This window comes from Mytilus galloprovincialis, chromosome 10, assembly GCF_965363235.1.
Source record: "Mytilus galloprovincialis chromosome 10, xbMytGall1.hap1.1, whole genome shotgun sequence".
Lineage (NCBI taxonomy): Eukaryota > Metazoa > Mollusca > Bivalvia > Mytilida > Mytilidae > Mytilus > Mytilus galloprovincialis.
Genome location: NC_134847.1, coordinates 32,764,134 through 32,781,430, shown reverse-complemented (window position 1 = coordinate 32,781,430; position 17,297 = coordinate 32,764,134). Strand labels below are relative to the sequence as shown.

Sequence of the window (17,297 nt, the reverse complement as noted above, 5' to 3'; positions counted from 1 at the left end):
TATATAAAATAGCCTATGGAATTGATTTTTAAAATAAAGTGGATAATGGTTGGTTTAAATATACTGCCTAGAGACAACAGTATTTTCTGATGTTCAAAATCTATACTCTGGATTCAATATTATTTGTTGGATACTAATTTTCGTTGGAACAGGTGAATCACGAAAACAAATGTTTAACGAATTAGAGTTTTTCTATATGCTTTGTATGCACGGATGGCAAAACCCTGAAATCAAATATTCACGAAAATGCAAGTTTTACTGAATTCACCAAAATTGATAGCCATGAAAATAATTGAATCCACAGTAAATCTATTTTAACTATACAATCATTGTTTACAATCATCATTTTGTTTTTTAACTTTTACCAATTAAAATGAAGATAGATATTGTCAAGAAAGGAAAACTTTTACATAAGAAAATGTTGGCGCCAGAAATATCACCAGCAGCCGTATTTTGTTGCCAGATAAAATAAAAAATCGCAAATTGCGACATTGGCAATGCAAGAAAAAAAGCTATAGCAAAAACAATAAGGTGTAAATGTCTCCAGCTATCAAACGAAAATTAGTGAATCCACAGTATAATAATAAGATGTAATATAATTGCCAATGAGATGACTCTCAACCAGACCCAATGACACAGAATTTAATAACTGTAGGTCACCGTATGGCCTTCAACAATCGGCAAAACAGATACTGCATAATAGCACCAAAATGACAAATGCAAGCTTAAGTCAAATAAGAAGACTAACAGACTGATTTATGTATAAAACCATGATAGAAAAATAAAGATGATAAACAGCAACATACGACAACCACTGACTTACAGGCTCCTGATACAGACTCATACAGATAGAGGTGGGTTAAACTAGTTTTGCTGGTACCAAACCCTACTCTTAACCTATACATGCATCATCCCACATGCTACTCCAATGAACCCCACTATTTTCAGTATACTGTGAAATTTGGGTAAAAAAACTAATTTGGCATTAAAAATAGAAGGATCATATTATAGGGAACATGTGTACTAATTTTCAAGTTGATTGGACTTCAACTTCATCAAAAACTACCTTAGCAAATAACTAAACTTGAAGTGGAACAGAAGGACTATTGGACGCACAGGCAGAAAAACATAATGCCCCTAGGTTGGTCATAAAAAGAAGATGAAGATTATGGTAACTTTTGCACTAATTTCTCAAGTGTGAAATCTATAAAAACAAAAAAACCTCAACACAAATATAGAAAGATATTTCTTTATTTCACTATTAGTGATTCATCACACATATAACATTTAACAATAAATGTCATGATTATAAACAACTATCCTTTTAATTTTGTATTCATTGATTTTTTTCTGCTCAATTTTTCTAAGATCTGAATATCTGGAATTCATTGCTACATATTTTCAATACATAAATTTCATACATTTAAATAAAACATTTTTCAAAAAAACATAGTTATGCAGACACAAAATGATTTTTTTGTAAACTTTGGAAGTCCTTTCTCTGAGGAGTACTTACAAAAAATATAATGCATATAGCCGAAATTTTTATATAAGTAGGAATCTCCAATTGTGACAATGACATTTAGAATAATAAATAATACAACATAATAATTTTGAATATAGTTCTACATGTATTGGTTTAAATCCTTTGAGACGATATTGTATTAATTCGCCTTTCCAGAATCTAAAGAATCATGGGTAATTTTATTGTTCGTACCCAAAAATGAATATAACATCATGTCATTGGTTGAATGTCCATTGTTTATGACATTTTTAACCAATCAGAACGTTTTGGTGTACTTTTTTTAAAATATTACCCAGGATGCATTAGATTCTGAAACGGCGAATTCTCATACTGGTACTGTTTGATTAAAAAGCAACCTGACTGCTTTTATAATCCCAGTAAATAGGATATCTCAAGTCCAATGAAGCTTGTATTGACCACTATAATAAACTCAACATAGATACCAGGACTAAATTTTGTGTATACGCCAGACGCACGCTTCGTCTACAAAAAACTCATCAGTGACGCTTGAATCCAAAAAAGTTAAAAAGGCCAAATAAAGTATGAAGTTGAAGAGTATTGAGGACCAAAATTCCTAAAAGTTTTGCCAAATACAGCTAAGGTAATCTAAGAAATTCATAAATTTGGGAAGGATTTTTAAAAACTCTAAAATTCATAATTTCATAGATACCATTAGTTAATGCTACATTTTTTCATCCTTGCGTATATCAACATTTACAAAACTCATTCATATAATGAAATAAACATTATAAAGTTGTGACCACAAACAAATTACAAACAGCTCCATTCACAGTTATCACCCGATGATAGGAATACATAATCATGTCATTATCTCTAATAATGAGTCTAATTTCTCATATATGGAACATTATTGCTATTTTGTGCATTTATCACCAGCTCAAGCGAGAAAACCAATCTCGTTGAGATGATCAACGATAATCTATAATTATATACTTGAAAATCATCTAAAATTTACAAACCTTCAGAACACCATTCTTAAAAAAATTTGCTAAATCTGAAATAAATGCACCAATGCATACTTGAGTATGTGTTGAAGATGTGAAAAATTAGAGCTATTTTCCAAATGCATGTAGGTTAAATGTTTGGTTGGCTTGCTTTCTTTATTTGTTTAAATGTTTGCTCAAGCATCCAATTACATTAGACAAGCTGAAGCCTCACACATGACTGCAATTGTAAACTTCAAATTTTGAGTAAAAATTTGTCGACTATGTGACGTTACATTTCACTATTTAGAAACACAAAAAAAAGCAACTTAAATCTTAAGATAGTCCAGTCTAAACGATAAACTTTTAAACCAAGAGGCCCGTTGTTGAAATTTGTGTTATATTCTAATGGCCTGTGGAGATGAGTTTTACAGCCTAGGTCAGTAGGCCTGTGGTTGTGTATTAAGATTGAGTTACAGATCAACAAATATTTAAAATCTAAATACCTGATAAAGAAAATATTGGGTATATGATACAACAAACCAACAACATAATAACATTCAGATAAGAAAAACTGAAATTAGAGGTCACCGTACAGACTTAAACATATGATCAATCTCTTTACCATATAGTCCTGATCTTAGCAACAACAAAAACTAAAACTTTTAATAATGACTAAGTTTGTTTTTTATTTTGATGATATACATTCAAATTACACTCAATTTAACAAGTATTCACATCAACAAAAGGGAAGTAACTCACTGATACAAAGGGGAAGTAATTCACTGTCATGAGTTATCTATAATGGTGAATCATGAAAATTTCTGTTCAATATGATCAGAGTGTTTTTTTAGAAGGCTTGTATATTATACTCAGAGTCATTATTTTGCAAAATCAGTATTGTTTGTATTAAAAAAAAAAAGCAAATCTGCTTTCAATTTGCTTTATCTTCATATGGGCAAAATTGAAAAGGAATACTGTGTTTGTTTTTACTCTATGTTCTTGGAATTCTGTCTCAAACGCATTTAACTCTTATCTTTTTTAATTTTTTAATTTATTAAATTATTAATGTTGAAAATTTACACAAATATTCAAGACAGCAACCCAGTAACACATATTAACCAACAATTTATATCTAATTTTACTCATCCATTCATCAGATCTCAAATGCATTTACTGTGAAAGTACTTTTATTCGTGGGGTACCAATTTTCGTGCTTTTCGTGGATGACTTTAACCAGTGGAGTGTACCCATTTAATCTTTAATAACCTTAATTGCACAACTTTTGATCTTTTTATTCTCATAAAAAATATTTTTGATAGATGAAAGTCAGATTTCCGGTATTGATATGCTAGTATGATGAAATGTTCATTTTATATACTCATAGTTCTCGTACACATGGGAAATAATAATTTCATGCTGGGCTAGATTTTAATTAGAATTATTTGACAATTCAAGATACGTTTGTAGTATTTGTTTATGTTACTGTTTTCTTTAGGTGACATGTTTATGGCCTAATTAACACCTTTGATGTTCTTTAATTTGTCAATCACTTTATCTTGGGTTAATTAGTGTTGTCACTAAGATTTACACTGGTCAATGTTTACTTTGCTATTTCTTTCAATCCAGAATATTTGTAACCTCTGTGTCTAAAGGCTTTAATTTTTTCAATATTTTTTTTAAGAAAACTAAAATCCATGAATTTAAAACCCACGAACATGTAAATATTGCTCAAACCAAGAATATTGATACCCACGAATTAAAGTACTTTCACAGTAACTCTTATCTTTTTTAATTTATTAAATTATTAATGTTGAAAATTTATACAAATATTAACAAGACAGTGACCCAGTAACACTGTTAACCAACAATTTATATCTAAATTTACTCATCCATTCATCAGAGATGGTCAAGTAGAAGATGACATGACTATGAGAGAACTTGAATAATCGCTATTTTACGAAATGTTCCTTTGATCTGATAATTTCCTTTCTCAACGGAGTCGAGTGATATGAAAATTATCGCTAGAAACTAAGGAGGCACATGCTTGTTGTCAATGAAATGAACATCAATGAAATGAACAAAGTCATCATAAGTAAAAAAGCGATAAACAGATTATCATTGGTCATCTCAACTCAATTGCTTTTCTCACTTTTGCCTTATCGGCTCAAGCGAGAAAATCTATCTCGTTCAGATAACCAACGATAATCTATAAATATATATCACTACTTATGTGGCATCAAATATTGAGGAAATCCTCTATGTCAAAATTAAATATATGCATAATGTAGAGGAAATGGTTTACAGTGCAAGCTAAATAATGAAAATAATATGTTTCATATGACACAAAACAAATGTTAAAACATAAATACCAACAAATATTACTTTATACATATATATTGAAATTCAAAACTCGCTTTCATACAAAAAATGGTACACAAAGTTAAAAATGACCACATAAACTTTATATCTACAGTAAATGATAAACATCTTAAAAATGTTCCTAATCAAACCTGTCATTTAATTTTTTTTTATCATATACAAATGGTTGTCAAAGGCAAAGGGCATATTTACCTGTGTGAATTGAAAAATTCAAGTGAATCAATATGATTTATTTATTGATAGGTTGGTGTTTAATGCCCTTTTCCGCACTAGGGTTATTTCATGGCAGCCATTTTTTATTGGTGGAGGACCCAGAGTGCCCATAGAGAACATGAGGTATGTTGAGCATGCTCATAATATGACACCTTTGTCAGAGCTTTCTTTGTTATTAACCTTGTTGTATGCTTAATACTTTTTGTGTTTGTTTTAAAAACTCATATTCTTGAGTTGACAGACAGGATTATCTCTTTCAAAACCTCTACCAAAATCATTCAAATCAGGAAATAGATAAGAGGTTTAAAATGGATTTATGAAAGATAAATTATGTGAAAGCTTCATTATAATCTAATAACTGGTATAGTAGGGAATTATTGGTACCAAATGTTTCACTTACTTTGACAACAAAAGCCATATTTTGCCAAAAATATCAAATTGGAGGTGCACAATGTTTCATTGAAATACAGTCCATTATTTAAGAAATCTTTATTCTATATTATCAAACAGATATTTCATTTTTTCCCCCCAAAAACCATTAGAATAAAAAGTCCCTGATTAATATTATATCAAATTGTCAAATACGGTAATTTTTCAACTAGATGTTAATTTATGCATAAATTCTTAAAATGAAATGAACAAACATCCATACTTAATGTGATACTAAAAGATATACAAAATGTTTACATATATACAAACAATGTAAAACTATGTACAATTAGAATGTGAAAGCCCGCTGATAAAACATCCCTGGGGTATCAATATGGCACAGTGTACAGAAATGTCACTGGAATGGGTTTGTCTCAAAACCATTTTTTCTGAAAAACAAAATATGTAGAGGTTTTCGCAGAACTGATAATAGAATGGGTTTGTCTCAAAACCTTTTTTTCCCCTGAAAAACAAAAATAGTAAGGGGTGTTCTCAGAACTGATAAAAAAAAGTTTTTCAAAATGAACAATTTCATAAATGCTATATCTTTTAGTGAAAGTTTATAAACAATAACACTTTTTCTCATAGATCAAATTAAAAATGTACACAAAATTGTGAATAATGTGTTATATTATCAAATATTTCATTACTTTCAAGTCTAAATTTGAAATGCTGAGTTTTTCCAATACTAATTTTTGTTATCTCAAAGAAGATCTTCAAATCTTAATAAGGGAATCTCAAAGCAGATCTTCAAATCTTAATAATGTAAGAAGGGTTTTATGTACAATGTTAACACAAATTGTTTACAGTATTCTTTTAACTTTCAAATAACACCACAGAAATTAGCATACAGTTAGTTATGCTAAAATGCATTGATTAATTTCCCTCTAGAGCTTTCCCTATATTTATGATATAATAAGTTATTCAAGCCATTCATTACTAATATTTTGAAAGGGTAAAATATAATAACCTATGCATTCAATATATTGAATTTGCTGCATTTAATTTTTTTTCCTGGAAAACATTAAACGATCATAAACAAATGAGGTCAAATGATTTTTTTTTTGGTTTAGGCATATGATATACCTTTTCTCTTAATTTTAAATTCATCTATAGTTTTGGGATATGAAAAATTCATTATGGGCATAAATTAGCAGTCATCATTCTTTACAATCAGCCGTTCAAGGAATTTTGGATTTGAATATGCATGTTATGTGAGGGTTTAATTACAAATATATTTACTTTTTCAACATACAGTAAAATAAAGACTGTTAAAAAAATTGGAAAGTACAACTGAATAAAGAAAAGGAAACTAATTTCAAGTTTGAAACTAAAGGTTAGAGCATGGATCTTAAAGGCAAATTGTGAAAATAATATGGCGTAAAAAATTAGTGTATATGAAAATTGCTGCAAGAAACTGATAAATAGTGCTCTGCTGTTATTTCTTTAACAACAGGAAATACTATTAAACTACAATATTAATTTCATTCAGTTGGTGAATAGATGAAAATTCAGTTTTTTTATTGAACGTTTCAATAAGAGATCCATTATTTCATTTTCTAAGAGCTTCAGGTCCTTACTTTATTGAATAAGGTACAAAAAGTCTAAGAACAAAAATGAGGCTAGTCAAATGCGAAGAGTAGCTTCGATCGACAAGCACCATTCATTTTAAGATTGCCGAAAAGGGATGTTTACATTAGTACGTTATGCCATATAAATAAACATATTTATATTATCCTCGTCTCGCTTCATATATTTATGTTCTATCAACCATTCAATTTGTTCTTTAATCAGTTTTTTAGAGGGCAGAAACATATTTCGTAATATTTCTACAAGTTCAGTTTGTAAAGCTGCGTTGGTTATTCGCTTTCTCATCTTCATAATCTTTACAATTGCTTCCTGCAAAATATAAACCAAATAATAGTTATAGCTTTTCAATGCAAAATCAATGCAAAGACACTTTCAAACTATAAATTCACAGATTTTAATGTTCTAATTAAATTCCAACAACTGGAAAGTAAAAAACTAAAGACTTTAAAACTTCTAGAAAAGAAAAAAACAAGGTGGAGAGTTTGAAGTTCACAAACATGTTAAACACCAGCACTTACTGTGCCTGTCCCAAGCCTGTATTTCAGTGGTTGTTGTTTGATGCAGTATATCATGTTTGTTTTTTTGTTTATTGATTGATTGTTGGTTGCTTTACGCCGCATTAGCACAAAAATGCTATATCGCGGCGAGAGCGAATTCGAATATTTTTACAATTTTTTTTTTTTTTTTTTTATTGTTTTATTCATAAATTAGGCTGTTATTTTTCCTCGTTTTTACTGTTTAACATTTATTATGTCAGGGTCTTTTAAAGCTTGCAATATGTGTTTTGCTCATTGTTGAGGCTGTACAGTGACCTATAGTTTTTAATTGCTATGTCATTTGGTCTCTGGTGGTCCAATATTGGAGGGATTTACGAAAGAAGAAGAAAAAGAAGAAGAAGAAGGTGGTGAGTTGTTTCATTGACAATCATACCACTTTTAAGAATTAAAGGCTGACACATTAATATGTCCATAGATGTTTAAAGGATTAATGGTATATTTGTGTTAGTCTGTAGTATTCTATTCAATGGTTTCTTTCTTGCAACATCTTACTGTGGTTTCGGAAAACAACTTAAATAAGTGAATGATCTAATGAAATAGTTTTTTTTAAATGGTGAAAAATATCTTTGATGCCATTACTTGCCTTAGATAAATAGTGCCAATCACTTACCTAAGGTCAAAAGTACTAAACACTCACCAAAGTTCAATAATGAGAATTACTTGCCAAAGGTAAATAAAGCAAACCCACTTGTATAATGTCAGCAATGTTAGTTACTTTCCAAGAGTCAACAGTGTCAAATTAAAAGACAACAAGTAGAACTGTGACCTATTACTCACTAATGATATCCTACCATAAGTATTTGAAACTAGGTTATAACAAAGAGAAAATATTTTACCTGAACACGTAATATCCTAAGCTGCATGATGCCTTCATTGTCCTCCTCTTGACTCTTCTCTGTAGATAACTGTAAACGTCCTACTAAGTTTATTTTACCTCGCTTCTGTACCTTTCCATTTTTACTGTAATAAAATATCAATATCTTTTGAAGAGGGTGGTAAAGGGTTATTTCCATGCAACATGTTTTGCCATTTTTATTTAACGTGCAGCCATGTATGTCGGTTATTGACTGTGTTTTGTGAAATTGGTAAAAAGATCAACATGCAGGAAATTTTTAATTATTCCTTCATCGTGAAATGGCAATTATATTTCGTGTTCTTCCATGCAGATACCCCCTTTATGCCCCTCTTTGAAGTAACAGTTGTACAAGATATAATACATGAATCATGTCTTTGTGCACTTACTTCTGGTATTATTTTTATTTTTAGATATACATGTTGCTTATGGGAAACAAAAAATATTCCAAAGGTGGAGTTATTGCACTTTTTGGTCTTTTCTCAGAGTTTGAATAAGATTCCATGATGAAATCTTCCTGGTTTTTTTTTATCTTGTAGAAGAATATTCAGGACTAACTTAGCTTTATACATACAAAATGATAGTAAAATTAAAATAACATCTGTCTGTTTAACAGGCATGCATCTCCTACATGGAAATTTGCACATGCACAATTGTCCATTTGTAATTTTTAAAGTTTTTACAACTTTTTCATTCCATTTTGGTTAAACTAATAGCAAATTTTTCTTGGTCATTTAAAAAATTACAAAAACTTTGGATAAATAATTTCCCATTTTCCTTCTGACAACATATATGGTCTTTCAATGTGCATACATGTAAAATACACTTACATAAGTGAGAATTCCTGGTTTACCCAGAACTGTGTACTATCAGTGAATTCTTTCAATGATTTAGTCTCAGGTGTACACAATAATAGCTGCCTTTTAATCTTAGGAAATGCTACTAGTGACTGCAAAAGAAATTTTATATAATTAGTATGAAATTAAATTGTTTCTAGAAATACAATGATGATAATTCACCTTTTCAGAATCTTAAGGACTATGGGTAATCTCATTGTTCGTACACCAAAATGAAAATAACTTTACGTCATTGGCTCAAATTTCATTGTTTTGAACGTTTTTAGTCAATCACAACCTTTTGGTTTACGCTTTTGAAAATATTACCCAGAATGCATTAGATTCTGAAACGGCGAATTGATGGCTGTTAAGGATGTTTGCTCCTCTACTTTTTGAATTTTTGCCAGATTTTCGGATTCCTCTGGTTTTATCCATGTATTAACATTAAAAAAAAAAGTGCCCACTAACCTCTACTTTTCTTTTCATATTTTTATTACATATTTTTTAAAAAGCCATATTTCAAAATCTTATGAAATCCTTGTTATTTTTTCATATTTTTTTTTAACAAAAAAGGTGCCAATTTTAAGTGAAAGAAAAATCCAGAGAATTGTTTCCTGCCAAATTTTCAACGGCTTATATACCGAAAACAACCACACGGACCCTTCATTTTTTTCTGCTTTTTTAGTTTCTTTATTTTTATACTTTCAATTTATAACGGTCTTTTAAAACGCTTGTTATTTTTAAACAGAGTAGCGAACATCCTTAAATTCAGTAGTAAATTTCAATGCATATTCAGGGGGAGAACATTTTAATGAATATAAATATGAATCCTGCATTGTAATAGACAAGCACACTACCACAGACACTGATGGATTTAAATTAGAAAAAAATAAAGATACTTGTTAATGAGGAAGCAAACCAAAAACATAAAAATAAAAAGCAACTTTGTGTAACGATTAAAAAAGATTGACATGGGTTATATATGCCCCTGTCACTGACTGTTGAGGCCAAAAACATATGTTTAGAAGTCATCATACAGTCTTTAAATGATTGAAAAATATGCCTTAACCATATTTCAAGCTGTATAAGAAAACACTTTTCAAACAAATAAGAAACTCTTTTTTTAATACACTACAACTTTTTTTAACATTTATCAAACACTTCACAATGAATTCGACAGATATGATGCAGTAAGGGACAACATCAAAAGTTCAATGCAGGATAAAACCAGATGCTCCGCAGGTCGCAGCTTTCTACGACCGCAGAGGTTGAACCCTGAACGGTTGGGGCAAGTATGGACGCAACATTCAAGCTGGATTCAGCTCTAAATTTGGATTGTGATTAAATAGTTGACACAGCATAGGTTTCTGACACAGAATGAATGTGGTCTAATGAACTTAAAATATTTTGTTTGCCTTTGGGCAATTCACTATGCTGTTGAATATTAATCCTCTCAAAAAAATGTTTGAACAAATTTTCTTTTTATTTATGAAATCTGAAATCAGAAAAATGTAACCCCCCCCCCCCCCCCCCCCATTTTTTTTCACATCCCCCTTTCCCTTTTTCCGAAACTGATCTCAATTCAAATTTCTAATGGAGTTTGCAACACTAACTACTCATTTAAATACATCATAAAATATTACAATGTAACAAAAGGTGCTTGTCATCACTGAATGGTAAAGACTGTTTTAATTTATCAGTTGGTAGTAAAAGTGAATATACATTGTTTATTGTATAAAACAATGATTTAAGTTGATTCAACTACTATTCTGGACAAAGAAAGATAACTCCAATCAATTGAAAATTTCTTGCTATTGCACAATATTGTGCAATTAGATATTTCTTGCTATTGCGCAATACTGTGCAATTGAAAATATTTGCTATTGCACAATACTGTGCAATTGAAGATTTCTTGCTATTGCACAATACTGTGCAATTGAAAATTTCTTGCTATTGCACAATACTGTGCAATTGAAAATTTCTTGCTATTGCACAATACTGTGCAATTGAAGATTTCTTGCTATTGCTGAATACTGTGCAATTGAAAATTTCTTGCTATTGCACAATACTTAATATAATAATTTTGGGATCCTGATTTGAACCAACTTGAAAACTGGGCCCATAATCAAAAATCTAAGTACATGTTTAGATTCAGCATATCAAAAAAGCACAAGAATTCAATTTTTGTTAAAATCAAACTAAGTTTAATTTTGGACCCTTTGGACCTTAATGTAGACCAATTTGAAAACGGGACCAAAAATTAAGAATCTACATACACAGTTAGATTCGGCATATCAAAGAACCCCAATTATTCAATTTTTGATGAAATCAAACAAAGTTTAATTTTGGACCCTTTGGTCCCCTTATTCCTAAACTGTTGGGACCTAAACTCCCAAAATCAAACCCAACCTTCCTTTAGTGATCATAAACCGTGTGTTTAAATTTCATAGATTTCTATTTACTTATAATAAAGTTATTGTGCGAAAACGAAGAATAATGCTTATTTGGGCCCTTTTTTGGCCCCTAATTCCTAAACTGTTTGAACTAAAACTCCCAAAATCAATCCCAACCTTCCTTTTGTGGTCATAAACCTTGTGTTTAAATTTCATTGATTTCTATTTACTTATACTAAAGTTATTGTGCGAAAACGAAGAATAATGCTTATTTGGGCCCTTTTTTGGCCCTTAATTCCTAAAATGTTGGGACCAAAACTCCCAAAATCAATCCCAACCTTCCTTTTGTGGTCATAAACCTTGTGTTAAAATTTCATAGATTTCTATTTACTTTTACTAAAGTTAGAGTGCAAAAACTAAAAGTATTCGGACGACGACGACGACGCCAATGTGATACCAATATTAGACCAAAATTTTTTTAATTTTTGCGGTCATATAAAAACTTTATTCATATAGTTTTTTCATTGACCTTCCTACCCCAATCTTAACTTAATTTGGGAAAAATTGATTGACCAATAAGGATATACATAAAATCGATGTCAATTAAACAAAACTTGCAGCAATTTTGACACCCCAAACTATCTGAATTAAGTTTTGTTATCCTTCATTGATTTTTTGATTTCATTCCTAAAGTTAAAAATTAAACTCACCATTAGTGTTCTTCTCAACTCTGTATCTGGTAGTTCTGTTGCTAAACGTAAACTTTCATAACTTATTTTATCTTTAGGTCTCTGATTCCAGGCAAATAATACTCCCATTTGAAATGTAGTTACTTCTAAGTCAAACTTGCCTGTGTCATTACCAAAAGTTATCTGAAAAGAAACATTGAAATCTTATAAAGGTGATAATACAATTTTATAATTATATTTACTGGCAATAATCACATATTTTATGACAAATTTTTGAATTTGCTGGTGATGCATCCATGAATTTGGATTGTGATTGAATATTTGATATAGCATAGATTTGTGACAAAAAATGAATGTGTCAAAGAACTGAAAAACTTGAAACTGAACATTTACCTATAATGGTCCAAAATCTAAGTACATGGTTAGAATCAGCATATCAAAGAACCCTAAGAATTCAATTTGTGATGAAATCAAACCAAAGATGAATTTTTGAATCCTTTGGACCTCAAATTGGACCAATTTGATAAAGAGCCCAAAATAAATACATGGTTAGATTCTTTGGGTCAGGTGAGATAAAAAAAGATGTGGTATGATTGACATTGAAACAACTATCTTACAGAATCCAAATGATGTAGATTCTTTATTGGTATTAATATTGATTTTGTTATCAGTTAATTAAAAGCAAACTGAATATTATTGTTTAAGGAATGACTGTAATATTTTTTCTGTCTATGAAGAAATAACATAAACAATTTGGTGCACACTGAATAACGCGCGTAGCGGGTTATTTAACAGTGTGCACCACATTTTTTATGTTATTTCGAATAGATAGAAAAAATATTACAGTCATTTCTTATAATTTAATTCTAAATTCCATTTTAAACCGTAGAAAACCATGAAAAAACGTTGATGACGTCACGGTCACATGACTAAATTATGTCTATGGGATAACAAAATAATGTCAGCCAATCAGAAGACTTGTTACATTCTAAATTTAATTATATACATATATAAATTCATGTATTTTGACTGCTTATGACGTCTTTACACTTAATCCATTGGATGTTGGATGTGTACTGACTGATAATTAAGTCTTAGATGCATGATTTTTTTTATAAGTTGTTTGTGGCTTTGAACTAGCTGTCAGTAACTGCGAGTACTCTCAGATCTGTACGTAGTGTCTTTTTTGTTGTTGGGATATACAAGTAGGCAGCCACATCCACTGTGTGTAGTATTTCATCTGATGAGTTAAGCCTTTTTCAACTGATTTTTATACTTCATTCTTATGTTGTTATGTTACACCACTGTCCCAGGTTAGGGGAGGATTGGGATCCTGCTAACGTGTTTAACGCCGCCACATTCTGTATGTATGTGCCTGTCCCAAGTCAGGAGCCTGTAATTCAGCTGTTGTCATTTGGTAATGTGTTACATTTTTGTTTTTCGTTCATTTCTTGCACATATATTAGGCTGTTAGTTTTCTCTTTTGAATTGTTTTACATTTGTCATTTCGGGCCTTTTGTAGCTGACTATGTGACTATGCGGTATGGGCTTTGGTCATTGTTGAAGGCCATGTGGTGACCTATAGTTGTTTAATTCTGTGTTATTTGGTCTCTTGTGGAAAGTTGTCTCATTGGCAATCATACCACATCTTCTTTTTTATAGATGTAGATGTAGGCAACTATAGATGACAGTACAGCCTTCAACGATGAGCAAATTCAATAAGGTAAAGTACTCTGGTATGAGCTGAATACTTACAATTCCATTAGACATCAGATGATGCCACTGTAATTTACGACCACTGTGTTTCTGTCGGTAAAACTCCTCCACTTGTGGGATATAGTCTTCTAATTCCATTGGCAGTGTTACAGCTATTCTATCACTAGACCTGGCCCATGCTCCAGCATTAAGGATTTTTATATTTATAGAATCTAGAAAGAAATTAATTTTTTTTTTCAATATGATAACAATATTTTACTTCCAAATTGTATCTTTTATATAACTTATTTGATTTTTTTTATTGCTATTTTTTTTTTTTTTAAACACTTTGACTTCTAATGTGTATAAAGTAGAAAATATATATCTTTTTCTACCTGTTCTTACTTGATATTGATGAAAGCAATTGATAACATCTTGACAACGTTTGAGGAGTGAAATTACAGGATTTATTTCACATGTGAATTATAACATCTCATTCTATCCTTGGGTCACAGACATTTGTTGACAATTTACTTATATTGTGTATTGACTACAGTCAACCCGTTATAAGTGAAAGGGGAAGGAATTTAACATAACCATTCCACTGATCTGAGATTTCGTATCAATTCAGTTTGACTCATCAGAATTAAATATAAATTGAGCAGATGTGAATTCAACTTGAACATGATAAATTTCCTGGACTTTTACTGTACAACATTGTAACTGTGCAAAAATTGCACATATATAAATAAAAACATAAAATTAAATGAACATGCACTATACTGACCTGCAATTCCTTCATTGTTGTTCCGGTGAGCATCTTTAAATTCTTGATTGAGATCGTCACTGACTTTAATATCTTGGAACATTCTGGCTAATTTATTTACATAGTCTGCAGGCATACCTACTTCCTATAAGTATAAAAATACATATATTTTATCTAAATAAATTCAAACAAAAAAGCCAGTTTTTCAATATCTTACTTACAATTGTTGTCAGATGCTATTAAATGATTGTCCTCAGGACTGTTCCAGGTTTAAATATATGAGCCAGGTGAGCTAACGATTGATTAATATAATCAAAAGGCATTTGTACTCAACTTTTCTACATTTTTTTAAAACTTGAGTGCACATGGTTCGGCTAAAAGGAAGTGCAGACAGACCTTTTTCATTGGGATGGGGCCTTCATTCTTCCAAGAATTTGGGATTTACACTTACCGGTATCAGGATTCTGGAATAAATGATTAATTTTTCAGAACTCAGGAAAGAATGCCTTATTTTTGTTATTCGGGATTCAGCATTTTTTATCAGGAATTTGGGACAACACCCCCTCCTATCCCCCTCTGGTAAGGTAATAATCCACTCAAGCTGTATTGTTACTTACCCTTAACCACTCCACCATATTTTCTTCTTTCTCATTATCTGCTGATGTGTCTAATATCAATCGCCGTGTTAGATGTGCCTTGTGATACCTCATAAAAACATCCTTATTCTGTACATACTTTAACACAAGTAACTGAAATTTAAATTATTAAATGTGAAATACTAAATTAATATTTTTGATAAAGTAACTTGAATTAATTAAAGATTCAAAAAGTCAATGACTTTCTAATATTTAGATATTACAGTTAACTCTCGTTGTCTCGAACTCGGTTGACTCGAAATTTCGGATGAGTCGAAGTTTTCACGTGGTCCCGAACTTTATTCCATACAAAAGTATGTAATTCGACTCCTGACGAGTCGAAATTGGATGAGTCGAAATTTCGGTTTAGTCGAACTAAATTTACGGTCCCAAGGTTAACAAAAGCATACAAAATTCATTTTTTATCTCGAACTAATACACATATGTCAAAACATGACCTCCGGGATTTAAATGGACTGAAGAGTTAATCTGACAATACACGTGTAATTAAATTTCCGGTCACTGACCACTGTATTGATTTATGACATGCTATTTCCATGAGTGTTTACCTAAGATTATCTTTTATAGAATTTTGATAAATAATTAGTGATACATTGTTAATGTTCATGAAAAAGTATTTAAAATGTTTACAAAACAATTAATTTGTGATTTACACTAATGAGCTTGAGTGTGTATAAAGTGAGGATTATGGCTTCCGTTGATGATCACCTAAAAACTACTCAAACGGCGTCTTCAATCTTGTTATATTTTCTTTTGAAAAGAAAGAGTGAGATAAAACAAAATGAATAGAAATCAAAATTTTCTTAAATCTCTTGTATCCGAGAATAAACAATTTTGTCAGCTATAACCGACCTGAATAACGAAACTATCGATTGGAAATTACTCTCTTGGAAAAGCAATAGCATTTTTTTTTAATTGAAACAATTGAATAAGTACAAATAATGTCATTATAATAATAAAAGACTTTGACATACAAATACATCGATCTGATACTAGAATATCGATCCCCTTGCCATATTCAGCTGGATTTATTTTAGCTTTACCAAGCTAAGCAAGAGTTGTGTCCCTTAGATTGTCGAACTTCCGGTGTTCGTTTGAGTTGAACTACGTGTATCTCGAAATATTTCTCTGGTCCGGCTGACTTCGACATAACGAGAATCGACTGTAATTAGTGATACATTGTTAATGTTCATGAAAAAGTATGAAAAAGTATTTAAATTGTTTACAAAACAATTAGATTGTGATTTACACTAAGGGAGCTACCATTTGATTTTTATGGGGGGGCTAGGATGAAATTTGAAAAAAATAGGCAGGACAGGAGTTTTGAGTAAAAAAAAAAGGCAGGATGAGGCACTTTGCAAAAAAAAAAGTCAGGATGACAATTTAGGTAAAAAAAAGTCAGGATAAATTAATAAAAAAAAGGCAGGACCGAATAGAGTGAAAAATAAAAAGGCAGGACAGAGATTACAACTAAAAAAAAATGCAGGACCAAATTTTTCATCCTAGCCCCCCCCCCCCCCCATAAAAATCAAATGGTAGCTCCCTAATGAGCTTGGGTGTGTATAAAGTTAGGATTATGGCTTCCGTTGATGATCACCTAAAAACTACTCAAACGGCGTCTTTAATCTTGTTATATATTCTTTTGAAAAGAAAAAGTGAGATAAAACAAAATGAATAGAAATCAAAATTTTCTTAAATCTCTTGTATCCGAGAATAAACAATTTTGTCAGCTATTAGCGACCTGAATTACGAAACTATCGATTGGAAAT

General features: G+C 30.8%; 1 protein-coding gene across 1 annotated transcript in view; it reads right to left on the bottom strand.

Annotated features, from left to right (window-relative positions):
* Positions 1-1,235: 1,235 nt before the first annotated feature.
* The window catches only part of LOC143047402 (cullin-5-like), a 36,768-nt gene continuing 20,706 nt past the window's right edge, over positions 1,236-17,297 (bottom strand). The window contains exons 12-18 of the mRNA XM_076220433.1: positions 15,490-15,621; positions 14,894-15,017; positions 14,167-14,339; positions 12,433-12,594; positions 9,324-9,442; positions 8,477-8,600; positions 1,236-7,392 (exon numbers count right to left, since the gene is read on the bottom strand). Coding sequence (XP_076076548.1) covers positions 7,198-7,392; positions 8,477-8,600; positions 9,324-9,442; positions 12,433-12,594; positions 14,167-14,339; positions 14,894-15,017; positions 15,490-15,621 — 1,029 coding nt within the window. The 3' untranslated portion in view covers positions 1,236-7,197. The remainder of the gene's footprint in view (positions 7,393-8,476; positions 8,601-9,323; positions 9,443-12,432; positions 12,595-14,166; positions 14,340-14,893; positions 15,018-15,489; positions 15,622-17,297) is intronic.